The 18,619-nt window shown below is 51.3% G+C and overlaps 1 protein-coding gene across 7 annotated transcripts in view; it reads left to right on the forward strand.

Annotated features, from left to right (window-relative positions):
• CEP250 (centrosomal protein 250) overlaps positions 1–17,193 on the forward strand; it is a 60,674-nt gene extending 43,481 nt beyond the window's left edge. For 4 of the 7 annotated variants that reach the window (XM_010386538.2, XM_030914709.1, XM_030914711.1 and 1 more), the window contains 11 exons: positions 1,409–1,547; positions 2,545–2,887; positions 3,408–3,529; positions 4,856–4,976; positions 6,743–6,864; positions 7,288–9,903; positions 12,960–13,070; positions 13,254–13,412; positions 14,168–14,269; positions 15,234–15,293; positions 16,581–17,101. In XM_010386538.2, coding sequence (XP_010384840.2) covers positions 1,409–1,547; positions 2,545–2,887; positions 3,408–3,529; positions 4,856–4,976; positions 6,743–6,864; positions 7,288–9,903; positions 12,960–13,070; positions 13,254–13,412; positions 14,168–14,269; positions 15,234–15,293; positions 16,581–16,844 — 4,159 coding nt within the window. In that variant the 3' untranslated portion in view covers positions 16,845–17,101. Of the gene's footprint in view, positions 1–1,408; positions 1,548–2,544; positions 2,888–3,407; positions 3,530–4,855; positions 4,977–6,742; positions 6,865–7,287; positions 9,904–12,959; positions 13,071–13,253; positions 13,413–14,167; positions 14,270–15,233; positions 15,294–16,580 lie in introns of all 7 variants that reach the window. The other 3 variants (XM_030914713.1, XM_030914714.1, XM_030914712.1) reach the window with 2 other exon arrangements.
• The last annotated feature ends 1,426 nt before the right edge of the window (positions 17,194–18,619 follow it).

An 18,619-nucleotide genomic window follows, 5' to 3' on the forward strand; every position in this document is an offset into this window, starting at 1 on the left:
GAGCCTGATTGGATTGTGATTGGAGCTTGGTGAATGAGGAGAGTGGCATGAGCTGGGCAGGTCCACAGCATTCAGGATTTGGTAGGTCACAGCAAGGAGTTCGTAGTTTGAGTTTCATAGGAAACCTCTGGAGAATTTTAAGCAGGGAAATTGATATAATCCAACTTAATGATGTATTTGAAGGGATTATAATGACATGAGACATCAGGAGTGACAGAAGACCATTCAGAGTAAAGAGCAGCTTGTATTCTTAGTGCTGCGGGAATTTGAGAAGGGGATGGGCTGGATGCGGTGTCCCACGACTGTAATCCCAGCACTTTGGGAGGCTAAAGCGGGCAGATCTCTTGAGGTCAGGAATTCAAGACCAGCCTGGCCAACATGTCTACTAAAAATACCAAAAAAATTAGCTGGGCGTGGTGGTGGGTGCCTGTAATACCAGCTACTTGGAAGGCTGAGGCAGGAGAATTGCTTGAACCAGGAGGCGGAGGTTGCAGTGAGCTGAGATCACGCCACTGCACTCCCGCCTCAGTGACAGAACGAGACTCCGTCTCAAAACAAAACAAAACAAAACAAAACAAAAACACTGAGTTTGAGAAGGGACAAATCATTCTGGTGATGAAACTAGAGGCAGGAAGACAAGTTAGGCTGGTACAGTCGTCCTGATGATCCTAAAGCTAAACCAAGGTAGGGTAGTGGGGAAGAGGAGGAGAAAAAAGGAGAAGAGGTTTAAAGGATGTTAAGGGAGTTAGAAGCAATTGTATATAATCATAGATTGCATATAGGTAGGTTGAAGGGAGAACCCTGGAGTGGTCAAGGTTCTATGTTGGGACACTGTGTGGATGGAAGTGCCATTCACTGAGCTAGGGAACGTAGTAGGAGATGATTGGGTGAGCAGGGGAGGAGAGGAGAGGGACGGGGAAGATTTGGACATGTTGAACGTGAGGTACTAATATAAGGTATATGTGAAATTTGCCAGAGAAGAATAACTGTAAGGTTGAATAGCTGGGTGTGGTGGCCCATGCCTGCAATCCCAGCTACTCGGGAGGCTGAGGCACGAGAATCACTTGAACGCAGGAGGCAGAGGCTGCAGTGAGCTGAGATCGTGTCACTGCACCCCAGCCTGGGTAACAGAGCAAGACTCTGTCTCAAAAACAACAACAACAACAACAGCAACAACAACAACAACAAAAACCTGTGAGGTTGAAATGGGGCATCATCTGCAGGAAGTACCTAGGAGCACTTATTATAGTAAGTGCTCAGTAAATGATAGCTCTTATTGTTACATCATAAACATTATCATTACTATTTCTATTTTGATTATTAATGCTATCTTTAGAATACTCCGATGAGAAGGTAATTTTTCATTCCCTAAGAGAATGGCCCAGCACTCTGACCCCTCTCTTTTTAGTCTGACTCTGTCACTGATGGAAAAGGAACAGAGACTCCTTGTTCTACAAGAAGCTGACTCTATTCGACAACAAGAGCTGAGCGCCCTGCGCCAGGACATGCAGGAGGCCCAGGGAGAACAGAAAGAGCTCAGTGCCCAGGTACTTCCCACTCTGGTTATGAGCCCTGCGTCCCTGGCAGAAGCCTGATCCTGAAGCGGTGGATTGATTGCTCTGAGTCCACTCATGGAGAGGACCCATCTATTTTTCCTGATTACAGGATAGGCTGGTGCCTCAGTACCCCTACAGGAGGGGGAAGCCAGGACTAGAGAAGGCGGGGGCTTGGGAACCTGACCCAGAGATGGGCATGGCTCCGATGGGAAACCTGATAGCCCAGAGCAAAGTGCACACAAGGGTGGAGCCCACACAGGCCTGATTCCAACACAGCCACTTCCAACTGTGCTGGGTCTGGTTGGCAAGATGTAGCAGGGAGAATGAGCAACCAGAAATACTCCAGATCACGCAGGCAGCAGCAAGACTTCCAGGGACTCAGTCTGCCCACATCAGAACCCCAGATGTTGTATACAGAGGAAAGATGGATCTAGGAGGGAAAGAAGAGCCAGATGGTGGATTGCAGGGGTTAAGGGCACACAGGTTTGGCCGTTCAACAGTCTTGAGTTTGAACGTAAGCTGTACCACTTTCTAATTGTGTGAACGTCAGCTTCTTCATCGATAAAACAAGGGTGATAATTCTTGTTCCTAATTCCTATAACCATTATAGGAGTATATAAAGTGTCAGGAACACAATAAGCATTCAGTACATGGTAGCAATATTATTGTGACTGGTCTTACTAGGCGCAGCGTCGGGGTTTCATGGCAGAGTTCTGATCATAGCAGGGAGCCAGCAAGCCAGGGAGCCAGGGCTGAAACCCATTAGCATAGCAGCTTGGGCCCAGGTGTTCAGTACTCGGCAGGCGGCCAGGTGTTAAATCTAGGGTAACACTCATTTCAGAGCCCCTCTACCTACCTGAGAGCTGAGCTGAAATCCTCCCAGCCCTGATCAGGGTTTGTAAAAGGATTGAGTGGGGTCTGGCCTGGGACGGCCTGAAGAGAGGATATCCACTTCCCGCTTATAGTATGTACAATTCCTCCTTGGCAGATGGAATTACTAAGGCAAGAGGTGAAGGAAAAGGAGGCTGACTTTCTGGCCCAGGAAACACAGCTGCTGGAGGAGCTGGGGGCCTCTCGTATCACGGAGCAGCAGCTGCGAGCTTCCTTGTGGGCCCAGGAAGCCAAGGCAGCCCAACTACAGCTGCGACTGCGCAGCACAGAGAGCCAGCTAGAAGCATTGGCCACAGAGCAGCAGCCCGGGAACCAGGCCCAGGCCCAGCTGGCCAGCCTCTACTCTGTCCTGCAGCAGGCCCTGGGGTCTGTTTGTGAGAGCAGGCCTGAGCTGAGTGGTGGGGGAGACTCTGCTCCTTCCCTCTGGGGCCTTGAGCCAGGTGAGACAGCCACTCCAGAACTAGGTCCTTTGGGCCAAAGCCAGGCCTGGCTCCCAGGGGAAAGGGAGAGGAATGCTATTTGTTAGGCCATATTGCTTCGGGGTTAAGATTACATACTTGGGAATTAATTCTGAGTTTAAGCCCCAGCTCTACTGTTTGCTAGCCATGTGTCTTTGGGCAAGTCACCTATCTGAGCTTGATTTTCCTCAACTACAAAGTAAGGATGTTAAAAGTACTTACCTTATAATTTCATCAAGGAGTTATGAGGTTGCAGATGTGAATCGCTTACACGGTTCCTGGCACTTATTAAGTGCGTAATAAGCGATAGCTGGCGTTATCTAGCACCCACCATAGTGCCTGGCCCATACTTACGGAGAAAATATGTGATGAACGAACTGCTGAGAAGGGGTTCTTTGTGGAGAGGAGGGACCAGTGGGAAGGCCAGGGCTGTGTTTGGGGAGGTCTGGCTGTTTCTTTTCAAAGTGGCAGCTAGGTGAGGAGGTTTTCCTCTTTTTTTCAGACCAGAATGGAGCTAGGAGCCTTTTTAAGAGAGGGCCCCTGCTGACTGCTCTCTCCGCTGAGGCAGTAGCATCTGCCCTCCACAAGCTTCATCAAGACCTGTGGAAGACTCAACAGACCCGGGTATGTTTCTCTGCTCCCCTTTCCTGAACTCTTTACATCCCTCGAAAAGCATGAGGCAAAGATGTATGAAGCAGTTTGACCTGTTTTATTCCTGAGATCAAGTTGGGATGAGTTTCACCTCTATCACTTACCACCTGGCAACTACAAATGAAGCATTTGGAGTTCCTGGGCCTTGTTTTCCCTTGCAGAGTAGGGCAGATAGTGCCTGCTCAGGGTTTTGAGGATTAGATGAGTTAGGATCTTGAATGAGCCCTGTAAACCAAAAAACCCTGGGTAGGCCAGGCACGGTGGCTCACACCTGTAATCCCAGTACTTTGGGAGGTTGAGACATGCAGATCACCTGAGGTCAGGAGTTCGAAATCAGCCTGGCCAACATGCTGAAACCCCCATCTCTACTAAAAATACAAAAATTAGCCAGGGGTGGTGATGGGCGCCTGTAATCCCAGCTACTTTGGAGGCTGAGGAGGAGAATCACTTGAACCCGGGAGGTGGAGGTTGCAGTGAGCCAAGATTGTGCCATTGCACTACAGGCTGGGTAACAAAAGTGAAACTCCATCTCAAAAAAAAAAAACCCTGGGCAGATGTGTGATGTGTGGTATTGTTTTGCATCGTTTTCCACTCAGCCGTGAATATATTCTTGGTACCTAGACTTCCAAGAGAAACCCTAGAAATCGATGACCACTGAGATTTGAGGTTGGCATTTATAGGCGCGTTCAAGGCCTAGGTCTGAAAGATCTCATAAATTCCACCTCACAGTGAACCTATCAATCAATACAAATTGAGTGCACCATCTATATGTCAGCCACTCTAAGCTGGGGATACGGAAGGGAGAAAGACCTGATCTCTGCCTAAAGAAGGCTTGTGACATGGTGGAGGAACCAAACTGCATTCTACTGGAAAGTAGAACTGAGAGAATTAATTGGATCAGTAACAGATGCAAGTGATGTACTGTTGGAACTAGGAGGAAGGGGCAATTCATCCTGACTTGGGAAGGGTCAGAAGGAAAGAAGAGATGACCTTTGGGCTAAGCTTTGAAGTAGGAGTGTTGAGAGGGAAGGGGTGACCCCTGGGCTAACTTTGAGCAGGAGCTCTGTTTCAAAAGAGATAGGTCAGAAGGGGATTCTCACTCCATCCAAGTGGAGCAGAGCCTGTCATCACTTCAGGGAGCTAAATGCACATGTGTTCAGAGGAAGTAACCCAGCAATCTGGGAGTAGGTCCACAATGGCAGCCCACCACAGAGGCTGAGAATGAGGAGAGAGCTTGAGCCCTGCATTGCTTTGTGGAAGATGAGGAACTCATGTTTAGCCACGCCCTTCCTTTCCCAGGATGTTCTGAGGGATCAGGTCCAGAAACTGGAAGAGCGTCTAACTGATGCTGAGGCTGAGAAGAGCCAGGTCCACACAGAGTTGCAGGATCTGCAGAGACAGCTCTCCCAGAATCAGGAAGGTGAGAAGCTCAAGACAGGCAGGGAGATTTAGAGGGAGGAGAAGGGATAGGTCGGGAGCCCAGAAGTGGCAGGCACAGGCCTAGCAGCTACTCTGTTTATTTTATTTTTATTTTATTTTATTTTTGAGATGGCATCTCACTCTGTCACCCAGGCTAGAGTGCAATGTCACTTCTACCTCTGCCTTCCAAGTAGCTAGGATTACAGGCACACACCACCAAGCCTGGCTAATTTTTTTGTATTTTTAGTAAAGATGGGGTTTCACCATGTTGACCAGGCTGGTCTTGAACTCCAGGCCTCAAGTGATCCGCCTGCCTCGACCTCCCAAGGTGCTGGGATTACAGGCGTGCGCCACCGTGCCCATCTGCACTCCATTATTTACCCAGAACTGTGAGATGATATCTAAAGGCACTTTCAAAGCGGTGCTGACCCCCTTGAACTATTTTTTCTACTTTGCTTGGCCTTTGAGGCCCATCCTGGAAGAAGAGATTAGGAGGAACAGATTTGGTGAACTGAAAGAAGGAAATGGCTGGGCTCCCATTTTCTGTCTCTAGATTTTTTTTTTTTTTTTTTTTTTTGAGATGGAGTCTCGCTCTGTCACCCAGGCTGGAGTGCAGTGGTGTGATCTTGGCTCACTGCAACCTCCGCCTCCCAGGTTCAAGCAATTCTCCTGCCTCAGCCTCCCAAATAGCTAGGATTACAGACATCTGCCACCACGCCCGGCTAATTTATGTATTTTTAGTAGAGACAAGGTTTCATCATATTGGTCAGGCTGGTCTTGAACTCCTGACCTCATGATCCGCCCACCTTGGCCTCCCAAAGTGCTGGGGTTACAGGCGTGAGCCACCATGCTTGGCCCTGTCTCTGTAGATTTAAAAATAAAAAAAAATTGGAGACTCAGGGCCAGGACTATAAGAACATTATAAAACTCTGCATCTTTTGTCATCCATGTTACTTATTTTTATCGTCTTCAACTGTGTCCTCCAAGTTAGCCTTTGGTCACTGAGGGATTATGAGCTTATTTGGGAGAAAGCAAGGAGAGGGGATCCGGGGAGGACATATCCATGTGCCAGCCAAGGACTGGAAAGTGTCATGACTCCTTACAAAGGACAGTAGAGGAAGGGTCTTGAAGCTCAAGTTTCTACTGTAAAAGAGAAGCGTTAGCTGGGCATGGTGGTGGGAGGCTGAGGCAGGAGAATCGCTTGAGCCCAGGAGGTGGAGGTTGCAGTGAGCTGAGATTGTGCCACTGCACTCCAGCCTGGGCAACAGAGCAAGACTCCATCTCAAAAAAATTAAAAAAGAGGACAACTTGGGTCTTGGCCTTTTTTGAGACCGTTTGAGGGTTCCCTGAGAGCCACAAAAATAGTGGGATTCCAACACCTGCTGCAGAAATGGTGGGCAGCCAGCAGAGCCACCCAGGTCTCTAGGAGCTCCTGCACAATTATAGGATTGTGGCTAGAAGGGACCTCCAGTGTCATCTGGCTCAACCCTGTCTGGAATTGAGGGCCAAGGCTCTCTGTGATGAGGATGAGGACGTATTGGGATGATTACCAGGCAATGCTGGGGCTGGAAGCAGCAGGGAGTACTGCCAGGCAAATAGAAGCAGCTGGCGGATGGTTGATGTCTCTAGGACACTGGATAGAATTCTCTCCTTGGCCTTCCTCCCCTTTGAATCTGTTCCCCATCCTCCATCTGCATCTATATCCCTCTTTTCCCCCACCCCAAACATGGGTCTTACTCCACTGCCTCTCCTCTCCTCTTCTCAAAGAGAAATCCAAGTGGGAAGGAAAGCAGAACTCCCTAGAATCTGAGCTGATGGAACTACATGAAACTATGGCATCCTTACAGAGTCGCCTGCGGAGAGCAGAGCTACAGCGAATGGAAGCCCAGGTAAAGTGTTACTGGTTTCAGGGAGGGGTTTGCCTCAGGAGTAGTCCCTTGGGCCCACCTTGGCCTGTGGTCATGTGTCCCACTTCCTTCAGCAAGTCTGTCAGTTCCTCTGGCTGTCTCCATGTCCCTGGGGGCCATTATTAAGGTTCCAGTTAATCCTCCTTGAATTGCTTTTTCTGAATTTGAGGTTGGTATTTTTGCCCCTTGTCCTGAAGGACCAGAGTCTGCCCTGGGCATAGCAGAGTCCTGGGAGGTGGTAGGGATGCTCTTTTACAGTATTAGATTAAGTGGAATATACCTACCACTTTTTTGCCCAAGTCCTTGTCACTGCTAGTGCCACAAAATAAGAAAGAAAAGTGCCAGTGTTGGGGTGACAGTAGCAGGGAAGTGTAGTTTAAAGTGGCTTTTCATCTTGTCTTCCAGGGTGAGCGAGAGTTACTTCAGGCAGCCAAGGAGAACCTGACAGCCCAGGTGGAACACCTACAAGCAGCTGTCGCAGAAGCCAGGGCTCAGGCAAGTGCTGCTGGTGTCCTGGAAGAAGACCTGAGAACGGCTCGCTCAGCACTGAAGCTGAAAAATGAGGAGGTGGAGAGTGAGCGTGAGAGAGCCCAGGCTCTGCAAGAGCAGGGCGAGCTGAAGGTGGCCCAAGGAAAGGCTCTGCAAGAGAATTTGGCCCTCCTGACCCAGACCCTAGCTGAAAGAGAAGGGGAGGTGGAGACTCTGCAGGGACAAATCCAGGAACTGGAGAAGCAACGGGAAATGCAGAAGGCTGCTTTGGAATTGCTGTCTCTGGACCTGAAGAAGAGGAACCAAGAGGTAGATCTGCAGCAAGAACAGATTCAGGAGCTAGAGAAGTGTAGGTCTGTTTTAGAGCATCTGCCTATGGCCGTCCAGGAGCGAGAGCAGAAGCTAACTGTGCAGAGGGAGCAGATCAGAGAGCTCGAGAAGGATCGGGAGACTCAGAGGAGTGTCTTGGAGCATCAGCTTCTAGAACTTGAGAAGAAAGACCAAATGATTGAGTCCCAGAGAGGACAGGTTCAGGATCTGAAAAAGCAGTTGGTTACTCTGGAATGCCTGGCCCTGGAACTGGAGGAAAACCATCACAAGATGGAGTGCCAGCAAAAACTGATCAAGGAGCTGGAGGGCCAGAGGGAAACCCAGAGAGTGGCTTTGACCCACCTTACGCTGGACCTAGAAGAAAGGAGCCATGAGCTGCAGGCACAAAGCAGCCAGATCCATGACCTGGAGAGCCACAGCACCCTTCTGGCAAGAGAGCTGCAGGAAAGGGACCAGGAGGTGAAGTCTCAGCGAGAACAGATTGAGGAGCTGCAGAGGCAGAAAGAGCATCTGACTCAGGATCTCGAGAGAAGAGACCAGGAGCTGATGCTGCAGAAGGAGAGGATTCAGGTTCTCGAGGATCAAAGGACCCGGCAGACCAAGATCCTGGAGGAGGACCTGGAACAGATCAAGCTGTCCTTGAGAGAGCGAGGCCGGGAGCTGGCCACTCAGAGGCAGCTGATGCAGGAACGGGCAGAGGAAGGGAAGGGCCCGAGTAAAGCACAACGCGGGAGCCTAGAGCACATGAAGCTGATCCTGCGTGATAAGGAGAAGGAGGTGGAATGTCAGCAGGAGCATATCCATGAACTCCAGGAGCTCAAGGACCAGCTGGAGCAGCAGCTCCAGGGCCTGCACAGGAAGGTAGGTGAGACCAGCCTCCTCCTGTCCCAGCGAGAGCAGGAGATAGTGGTCTTGCAGCAGCAATTGCAGGAAGCCAGGGAACAAGGGGAGCTGAAGGAGCAGTCACTTCAGAATCAACTGGATGAGGCCCAGAGAGCCCTAGCCCAGAGGGACCAGGAACTGGAGGCTCTGCAGCAAGAACAGCAGCAGGCCCAGGGACAGGAGGAGAGTGTGAAGGAAAAGGCAAACGCCCTCCAGGGAGCTCTGGAGCAAGCCCATATGACACTGAAGGAGCGTCAGGGAGAGCTTCAGGACCACAAGGAACAGGCACGAAGGCTCGAGGAAGAGCTGGCAGTGGAGGGACGGCGGGTCCAGGCACTGGAGGAGGTGCTGGGAGACCTCAGGGCTGAGTCTCGGGAGCAGGAGAAAGCTCTGTTGGTCCTCCAGCAGCAGTGTGCTGAGCAGGCACAGGAGCACGAGGTGGAGACCAGGGCCTTGCAGGATAGCTGGCTACAGGTCCAGGCGGTGCTAAAGGAACGGGACCAGGAGCTGGAAGCTCTGCGGGCAGAAAGTCAGTCCTCCCGGCATCAGGAGGAGGCTGCCCGGGCCCAAGTTGAGGCTCTGCAGGAGGCCCTTGGCAAGGCTCATGCTGCCCTGCAGAGGAAAGAGCAGCATCTCCTTGAGCAGGCAGAATTGAGCCGCAGTCTGGAGGCCAGCACTGCCACCCTGCAAGCTGCCCTGGATGCCTGCCAGGCACACACTCAGCAGCTGGAAGAGTCCCTGAGGACGCGAGAAGGTGAGATCCAGGACCAGGATCTCCGATACCAGGAGGATGTGCAGCAGCTGCAGCAGGCACTTGCCCAGAGGGATGAAGAGCTGAGATATCAGCAGGAACAGGGGCAGCTACTAGAGAAGTCTCTGGCCCAGAGGGTCCAAGAGAATATGATCCAAGAGAAGCAGAATCTAGGGCAGGAGAGAGAAGAGGAGGAGATAAGGGGCCTTCGTCAGAGTCTAAGGGAGCTACAGCTGACTGTAGCCCAAAAGGAACAGGAGATCCTGGAGCTGAGGGAGACCCAGCAAAGAAACAACCTGGAAGCCTCACCCCACAGCCACAGAGCCTCCCCAGTGGAGGAACAATCTCCAAAACTTGATTCTTTAGAGCCCAGGCTGCAGCGGGAGCTGGAGCGGCTACAGGCAGCCCTGAGACAGACAGAAGCCAGGGAGATTGAGTGGAGGGAGAAGGCCCAGGACTTGGCACTGTCCCTAGCGCAGACCAAGGCCAGTGTCAGCAGTCTGCAGGAGGTAGCCATGTTCCTACAAGCCTCTGTCCTGGAGCGGGACTCAGAACAGCAAAGGCTGCAGGTGAGTCACTCCACGGGGAGTAAGGGCCAGGGAACACACCCCTGTCTGGCTGAGCTCAGGGACTGCCCACCACCCTGGGCCCTGTGGCACCCCAGGGGTATGAGAAATCTGAGATCATGAGCACCTCAACGTCGGTAGGATTCAGGCTACTGTGCTAGTCAGGGAAGATACAAAGAGGATAAGACCCCAGAGTCTCTGCCCTCAGAGTTCGCAGTCTAGCGGGTAAACAGTGATAATGCAGTGTAGTTGGTGCCACACAGAAGTTTAGTATGCCCCAGGCATGCTGGAGGGATACCCACCCTTTCCTGGGAGTGGGTCCTGAAAGCCTTTCTGATAATGTGTTTAAGATTAGACCTGGGCCAGGCACGGTGGCTCACGCCTGTAATCCCAGCACTTTGGGAGGCCAAGATGGGCAGATCACTTGAGGTCAGGAGTCCGCGACCAGTCTGGCCAACATGGTGAAATCCTGTCTCTACTGAAAATACAAAAATTAGCCAGGCATGCTGGCACGTGCCTGTAATCCCAGCTACTTGGGAGGCTGAGGCAGGAGAATTGCTTGAATTCAGGAGGTGGAGGTTAGTGAGCTGAGATCGTGCCATTGCACTCCAGCCTGGGCAAAGAAGCGAGATTCCTTATCAAAAAAAAAAAAAAAAAAATAGACCTGAAGGGACCAGTAAGGAACTAGCCAAGCACAGGTTGGGGAGGAGCATTCGGAGGAAGAGGAAAAGAGGGCGAGAACAAATGTATCTGTGTAGATGGTTCAGGTTGCATGGGACAGGGAGGATTTGGTAAGAGACTGGAAGACAGCAGGGGCCACACCTGTCAGGGCTTGCAAGTCATGCTGAGGACCCGGGTGGTGGGAAGCAGATGAAGTGTTTGCGGCAGGGGAGTGATGTGATCAGACATACAGCTCAGAAAGATTGCTCAGGCTGCCGTGTGGAGCAACGGCATGTCTGGGGAGACCCACTGGGAGGCTGTACTGGGAAGTCCAGAGGAGAGCTTGTGCCCTAAGATGGAAAGTGTGAATGGAGACATGGGGGTGGCTCTGAGAGGTAGGACTTCATTGGCTAAGAGGTGGGAGGAATAAAGAGAGCAGAAAGAAGTCAAAGATCACACTCAGATCCCTGTTCACCAAGATGAAGCGAAGCAGATGTGAGAAAGAGGAGTGGAATGATGAGGTCAGTTTGGAAATGGAGAGAGGAGCCTGTGGGCAGGTTAGTAAAATGATCTGAAGTTGAAGGATGGAGTTGAAGCCAGAGACACTTTGGCTTCAGTTAGAACAAATGGGTTTCATGTAGGTAGAATGTTGAGTGAGAGGAAGTGGGCTTAGGAGAGGACTTCAGGGTGTAATATTTAACCTCAAGGTCAAGCACCATGTCTTAGTCACCTTTGTACCCACTGTACTGAGAAAAAGACCTGCAGAGAACAGGCAGAAAGGAAAGCCAGGTTGGCTGGACAGAGAGAGGCATCATCTCCTATGCCAAGAGACACCTAGTCCAGTTTTCCAGGGAAATAGACTCTACATCCTGGTCCCTTGACTGAGCCCCAGAGAACCCCAGACACACAGTCCCCTAGAGAGTTCTTTCTGGAAACTCACAAAGCTCTGCTCTTGGTAAAGGGCAATATGAGGAGAAGGGAGTCCAGTTCCAGGGTTTGAAATACAGTAGTGCGGCTTATCAGCTGTGTGACCCTGGGTGAATGTCTTCACTCTGATCTTCGATTTCTCATTGGTAAAATAGGCATTGGTGATATGACATGGGATGATATGTATGAATTACTTAGGAAGAAAGCACTAAGTGGGACTCCTTTCCTATGTTCAGGCCCATTCTTACAGGCACAGCAAAAGTAAGCAGTATTCACTCAGTAACATAACTCGGGTCAGAGTCACTTCACCCACTGCCCCCTCCAAACAGACAGGAACGCCTGTCAGATGCAGCCCTCCATTGTCATGGGACCATTTTTTAAGCGTTTTACATGCCAGGCACTATTACTCTCAGTTTCTTCCACAACTACCCTGAGAAATAGGAACTCTTACTATCCTCGTTTTATAGTTGAGGAATGGCATTTCAGAGAGGTTAAGTCTTCTTTGGACTGGTCCAAAGTCATGGCCGGGCACAGTGGCTCACACCTGTAATCCCAACACTCTGAGAGGCTGAGGCAGATGGATAACTTGAGCCCAAGAGTTTGAGACCAACCTGGGCAACATGGCAAAACCCTGTCTCTACTAAAAATAGAAAAATTAGCTGGGTGTGTGGTGCGTGCCTGTAGTCCCAGCTGCTCAGGAGGCTGGGGCAGGAGAATCACTTGAACCTGGGAGGAGGAGGTTGCAGTGAGCTGAGATCACGCCACTGTACTCCAGCCTGGGCGACAGAGCGAGACTCTGTCTCAAAAAAAACAAACTCATAAATGGCAGGACTGGAATGAGATCTGAGTCATCTGTCTCTAGAGCCCAGACTTTCTATCACCAAGCTCTTCCTCTCTCTCAGGCGATCCACATCCACATGCATACACTTGTTTTCTCTTGTTCATCTCTTCTTGACCATTATCATTTATGAACCACAGGGCGCCTAGAAAGTATCTAGCATGAGACTTCCCCACTTACCCAAAGGGACTTAACTCAAGGGCTTGATTCATGTGCACATAGTCATTTTATACATGAGGAAATTGGGGTTTGGGGAGAGCTTGTGCTTTGACCAGAGTTATACAGCCACTGAGTGGTGACATGGCACCCAGCACTGTGTGACTCCAGAATCCATGCTCTTCCCACAGCACATCAGTGCCCTGAGTCATTGCTCAGCCCTTAGGAAATGTGAAGTGAACTGGGGACTCTGGTCCTAGCTTCCTTGCTAGCTCACTGCATATCTGTGAGTAGAGGCCCCTCTGCTCCTTTGTTTTACCCGTCTGTAAAATGAAGGTTCTGTACTAGAATGACTCAGAGCTTCTAGGAAAAATAAGACAAAAGCCTGAGGAGAACATTGAACTGCTGTTTCTGTGGAGGGTGGGTTGGTCCGGATATGAGGTTGGATATAATTTTGCTCCATACCTGGGTACCCTAGGATGAACTGGAGCTCACCAGACGGGCTCTGGAGGAGCGGCTACACAGCCCAGGTGCGACCAGCACAGCAGAACAGGGGTCCAGAGGGGAGCAGGGCATGCATCTGCAAGAGGTGAGCTGGGGGCTCTGGGGGAATAGATGGCCCGGCAGGGAGCTCTTGTCCAGGGGTTTGTCCCCTTCCCTTGGGAACTGGGTTCCTGAAGCTTAGACCTGCCAGATTGGTCTGTGTGTCCTCTGTCTGTTCCCTACCTGTCTTAGGGGCTGCCCAGGTGAGAATCACAGGTCTTTCCCACAGGTCTCAGGAGTAGAGGCTGAGCCTAGTCCTGCTGGAATGGAGGAGAAGCAGTCATGGAGACAAAGGCTTGAACACCTGCAGCAAGCGGTGGCCCAGCTGGAGATTGACAGGAGCAGGCTGCAGCGCCACAATGTCCAGCTGCGGAGCACCCTAGAGCAGGTGACCCCTATTCTGGTCCAGTGGGCATGCGTCTCCACTTCTTTTGTGGCCCCTAGAGCATAGACTCAGTAAACTACAGCCCAAGAGTTTGGGCAAATTCAGCCTGCTGCCTGTTTCTGAAAATTAAGTTTGCTTTTTTTTCCCCAAGATGGAGTCTTGCTCTGTCTCCTACAGCTAGAGTGGAATGGTGCGATCTCCACTCACTGCAGCCTCCACCTCCCGGGTTCAATCTATCCTCTTGCCTCAGCCTCCTGAGTAGCTGGGATTACAGGCACACACCACCATGCCTGGCAAATTTGTATCTTTTTAGTAGAGACAGGACTTCACCATGTTGGCCAGGCTGGTCTTGAACTCCTGACCTCGTGATCCACCTGCCTTAGCTTTCCGAAGTGCTGGGATTACAGGCGTGAGCCACCACGCCCAGCCTTGAAAATTAAGTTTATTGGAATACAGCCATGCATTGTCTATGGCTGCTTCCCTACTATGCCCCACAAAGCCTACAGTACTTACTGCGGGAGAAGTTTGCTGGTCTTTGCTCCAGAGGCCTGAGAGGCTGGCCCTGCCTCTTCTGCTTCAGGAGCACTTCTTTGCACTGAGGCCTGCCCTAGCTGTGCCTTCCTCAGCCAGGAATTCTCTTCCCATGGTTACTGTCCCCTCGTACACCTGCACAGGCACTGGCCACTTCTGGAGAAAGGCAGCTCTGCTCCAGCCACAGAGCCAAGCCAAGTCCTGATTTCTTATTTGCACCTTGGCAGGTGGAGCGAGAACGGAGAAAGCTGAAGAGGGAGGCCATGCGTGCAGCCCAGGCAGGGTCCCTGGAGATCGGCAAGGCCATGGCTTCTTCACCCACACAGCAGGTTTACCCATTTTCCTCAACTGCAGCCTTAGAGAGCCCAACCCCAGCCACCAGAAACTCAGCCCTCCTCATTGCATATCCCAGGCCAACAGCACTTCAGCTAATCCAGAGGGCCCCTCCTGACTGCGTTCTGCCCTGCTCGGCACAGCTCAGTCCATCCCTGCCCTGAGAAGGAGGCCCAATATTGGAGTGGGGGTTGGGGTGGCATCAGGGCTAGCGGCCCTGCCTTCTGAGGGACTCAGATTTGTGCACTCCCAGACCAGTGCCACAGGCTGGCCCAGGAGTGGGGCTCATGGGGCTCTGCTCAGGATCCCTGGTGTATGGGGGTTGTGTGGTACTTGCCAGCTCCTGAGGAGCCTAGGAGCTTGATCACAGCTTGATCTCTTAGACCTTTCTACAGTGTTGAGTTTACAGGCTGAGGGTCCATGGTCTTTCCTGGAGCCAGTGTCCCTTTTTTGGGTAAGAGGCTTGGGGAAGACTCCCCAAACCTGCACTCGTTTAGGTGAGGTGTCCCTGCCAACAGACGCAGGCTTGCAGCCTGGCAGGGAGGCACTGTTTATGGTGACTGAGCACTAGCTCTACATCCCCTGTCCTTTAATGAACGTTCTCAAGGGCAGTCACCGTGTCTTCCTCTCTACATCCTTAGCTCACAGCCCAGGGCTAGCACAAAGCAGATACATGGTGTACTTCTGTTAAATTAAAACATGCCTCAGAGAAGCAAATGCCATCCAGGCCTTTTGGATGTTTTGCATTAGATCTCCATGGTGTTGCCCATTTTGCTGGTGTGGGGCCTCTCCTTGCCCCAGGGCCTGCTGCCCCATAGAGGTCCAGTCTGAGTTCAGATGCTTCTGGCCCATAGCCCTTGCCCAGGCCCGTAAGTTTGTGATGAGGTTCTGCAAGGAAACTTGCAGAAACCCCAGAGTGGGAAGGCCTATTCCAACAAGAGTGCCATTTGTCTTCCTTAGGATGGGAGAGGAGGAGAGAAGCACTCCGATGCCAAGTATGTGGCTGCACTGCAGAAAGAGGTATGTTCTGGATTTTCTAAGCCCATATTCCCTCCCTTGCACTCAGGCCCTTTGTGCTCCTCCAGTAGGGAGAGGGGAAGTTCCTGCCTTCAGAGAACTTCAGTCTCCACGGGAGGCAAGAATAGTCCCAGTCCCAACCCCATCTCTCATACGCCTAGGGTGAGAGTGGGGAAAAAAGCATGATTCTGGCCCCCGACTTCCAGATCCATACTTAGAAAGGATCTGTGTATCTGAGGAAGAGGGCTGAGGAACAGGCAGAACATTCTAGGAGGACAGGTGGGAGCAAGCTGAGCCCTCCTGGCCTCCCTGCCCTCAGAGGTGCCCTCGCAGCCAAGACTGTTGCCAGCGCCCCAGGCAGAGGAGCCAGGCACCAACACAGGCTCCAGGCCACACAGCTCAGCTCGAGCCCCAGCTCGCGGAGAAGGGACTTGAAGAGGCTTCCTGCCTCTTAAGCCTCACCTGAAAGTCCACTCTCCCTTTCAAGGCCCAGGAGTCATAAGTGTTGCCTTTTTATTTCTGAGCCTATTTCAGAAATTAGTAGTCACTACTGCCAGGGCCTGACTCTGTAGCTAGACCTAAGCTATTACTCTGAATTCTGTTAAACTCAGAATGTTTTTCTATTTTATTAAAAAGTCAAAGGCAGGCGCGGTAGCTCACACCTGAATCAATCCCAGCACTTTCGGAGGCCAAGGCGGGCAGATCACCTGAGGTCAGGAGTTTGAAACCAGCCTGGCCAACATGGCGAAATGCTGTCTGTACTAAAAATACAAAAATTAGCTGGGCCTGGTAGTGTGCACCTGTAATCCTAGCTACTCAGGAGGCTGACACACAAGAATCACTTGAACCTAGCAGGGTGGAGGTTACAGTAAGCCGAGATTGCATCACTGCACTCTAGCCTGGGCAACAGAGGGAGACTCCATCTCAAAAAAAAAAAGGTCAGATAGTGGTTATACATGAGTATATATTGTTATCAGCCTCATCAAAATGTACATTTTAAATCTGGGCATTTTTCACATGTAAATTATCTTTCAGTGAAGTTGATTAATAGCTTTGTTGTTTTCAAGCTCCCTATTTGAGTCACATGTGCAGCCAGAATTGAGAATCACTGGATTCTAGAACTCCTAAGGGCCCTTCCCCTAAACTCTCTAAAGCCTGTTTCTGAGATTCGTGTATGTGGTAGAGTTGATTCAGATGCTCAGCCAACGAGCGTCACAGGAACACAGAGCAGGAAGAGCTGGTACTTCAGGGCCCTCAACTGCTCTCACTCTTTTTTATCCTGTCCACCAGGTGGCCCTGCTGCAAGCTCAGCTGACTTTGGAGCGGAAGCAGAAGCAGGACTACATCGCCCGCTCAGTACAGACCAGCCGTGAGCTAGCAGGCCTGCATCACAGCCTCTCACACTCACTTCTCGCCGTGGCCCAGGCCCCTGAGGCCACTGTCCTGGAGGCAGAGACCCGCAGGCTGGATGAGTCCCTGACTCAAAGTCTGACATCCCCAGGGCCAGTCCTGCTATACCCCAGCCCCAGCACTACCCAAGCCACTTCCAGGTAGCAGCCGCAGCCAGGAGCACACAGACAGAAGACTGTACCGTGGGTCACGGCCCCTCTGCACACTGTTACAGGCTTGCCAAAGAAAAACCCTGGCTCTGTTAGGCACCCAGGAGCCCCAGGTCAGCAGGTGTTCCCAGGAAGAGGAAGTAAATCTGCAACACTTGGGAGGGCCCCAACTCACCTGGGAATGAGGCAAATTGCATTTGCTTGCTCCCTAATGGAATCACCCAGAGGAATGCCTTGCCCTGGCTGAGGGACATCTACTGCCTCTCATCTAGAATTTATTTTCCTAGCACTTCACCACCTCCTTCAACTTCCCCTTCAACAATAAACCCTAGGATCTTTGCATTAGTTTTCTGCTGCTGTCTCCACTTGTGCAGCTGGGCAGCAGCACCACATCAAGGGAGTTTATCAGGGAAGAACTTGCCAAAGATTCCTGTCGAGGTAGCATGCGTTTATTGTACACCATGCACTGTGATAGGGAAGGGTTACAGAAAACACACAAGACAAAGCCCCTGTCCACAGAGAGCCTGCAGTCCAGTTGATGAGAACAGGCTAGCACTCATTTATGAGTCAGAGGCAATTCTGTGTACTGACTAGAAGAACTGTAGAACTTCCAGGGGCTGAGGAAGGGAGGCAGGAACTGGCCCTTGAAGGATGGAGTGGAGTCGAAGGTGTTGCCAAGCACACAGTGAGAAGACTGGTCTGACTGTGGCAGGGGGTTGGGGCTGAGCTTGGGTGGGTTAATGGGGGAGATTATGGAGGATTAAAAGAAGTTCTGGGGCCTCAAAAACACACTGTTGACCTTTAGCTAAAGTCAGAGTCTCTGAGTTCAGAACCTCCACATGGCCTCATTCCTCTTCTACTCTGAATGAATGTCCTTGAGATGTCCCTTCCGGGGTATATCAGCTGGAACTGATCTGGCCCCCTGTAGTCTAGCCATGTGTCAAGCCAATCGGAAGGATGGACTATGGCAGAACTTCTCACCGTGGGCTGGTCCCAGTAGAGGCTGGACAGAACCCAGCTCACAGGCTTAAGACCTAGTGCTGGCAACCTCCTCAAAGCCTCAAAATTGTTTTATTTTTTTAAGAGACAAGGTTTTGTCCTGTCTTCCAAACTGGAGTGCAGTGGCACAATCACATCTTACTGCAGCCTGAAACTCCTGGGCTCAAGTGATCCTCCCACCTCAACCTCTCAAAGTGCTGAGATTATAGGTGTGAGCCACCATGCCCAACTGGAACAGTTTTCTTTAAAGAAGCAAGCCGGCCGGGCGCGGTGGCTCAAGCCTGTAATCCCAGCACTTTGGGAGGCCGAGACGGGCGGATCACGAGGTCAGGAGATCGAGACCATCCTGGCTAACACAGTGAAACCCCGTCTCTACTAAAAATACAAAAACTAGCCGGGCGAGGTGGCGGGCGCCTGTAGTCCCAGCTACTCGGGAGGCTGAGGCGGGAGAATGGCGCAAACCCGGGAGGCGGAGCTTGCAGTGAGCTGAGATCGGGCCACTGCACTCCAGTCCGGGCGACAGAGCGAGACTCCGCCTCAAAAAAAAAAAAAAAAAAAAAAAAAAAAAAAAAAAAAAAAAAAAAAAAAAAAAAAAAAAAGAAGCAAGCCATTACCTTCCTCTGGCACTCCCACCATAATCTGGAATTCCTCTTCACTAAGCCTGGGGATGGAACTGAGACCTAGCTAAGAATCTGGGGGGATAAGAATAGCACCCACTCACCCAGACCTCCTAATTTGGAGCTCAGCCCCATTATGTCTCGTTGCACCACA

The sequence above is a fragment of the Rhinopithecus roxellana genome, chromosome 13 (assembly GCF_007565055.1).
Source record: "Rhinopithecus roxellana isolate Shanxi Qingling chromosome 13, ASM756505v1, whole genome shotgun sequence".
Classification (NCBI taxonomy): Eukaryota; Metazoa; Chordata; class Mammalia; order Primates; family Cercopithecidae; genus Rhinopithecus; species Rhinopithecus roxellana.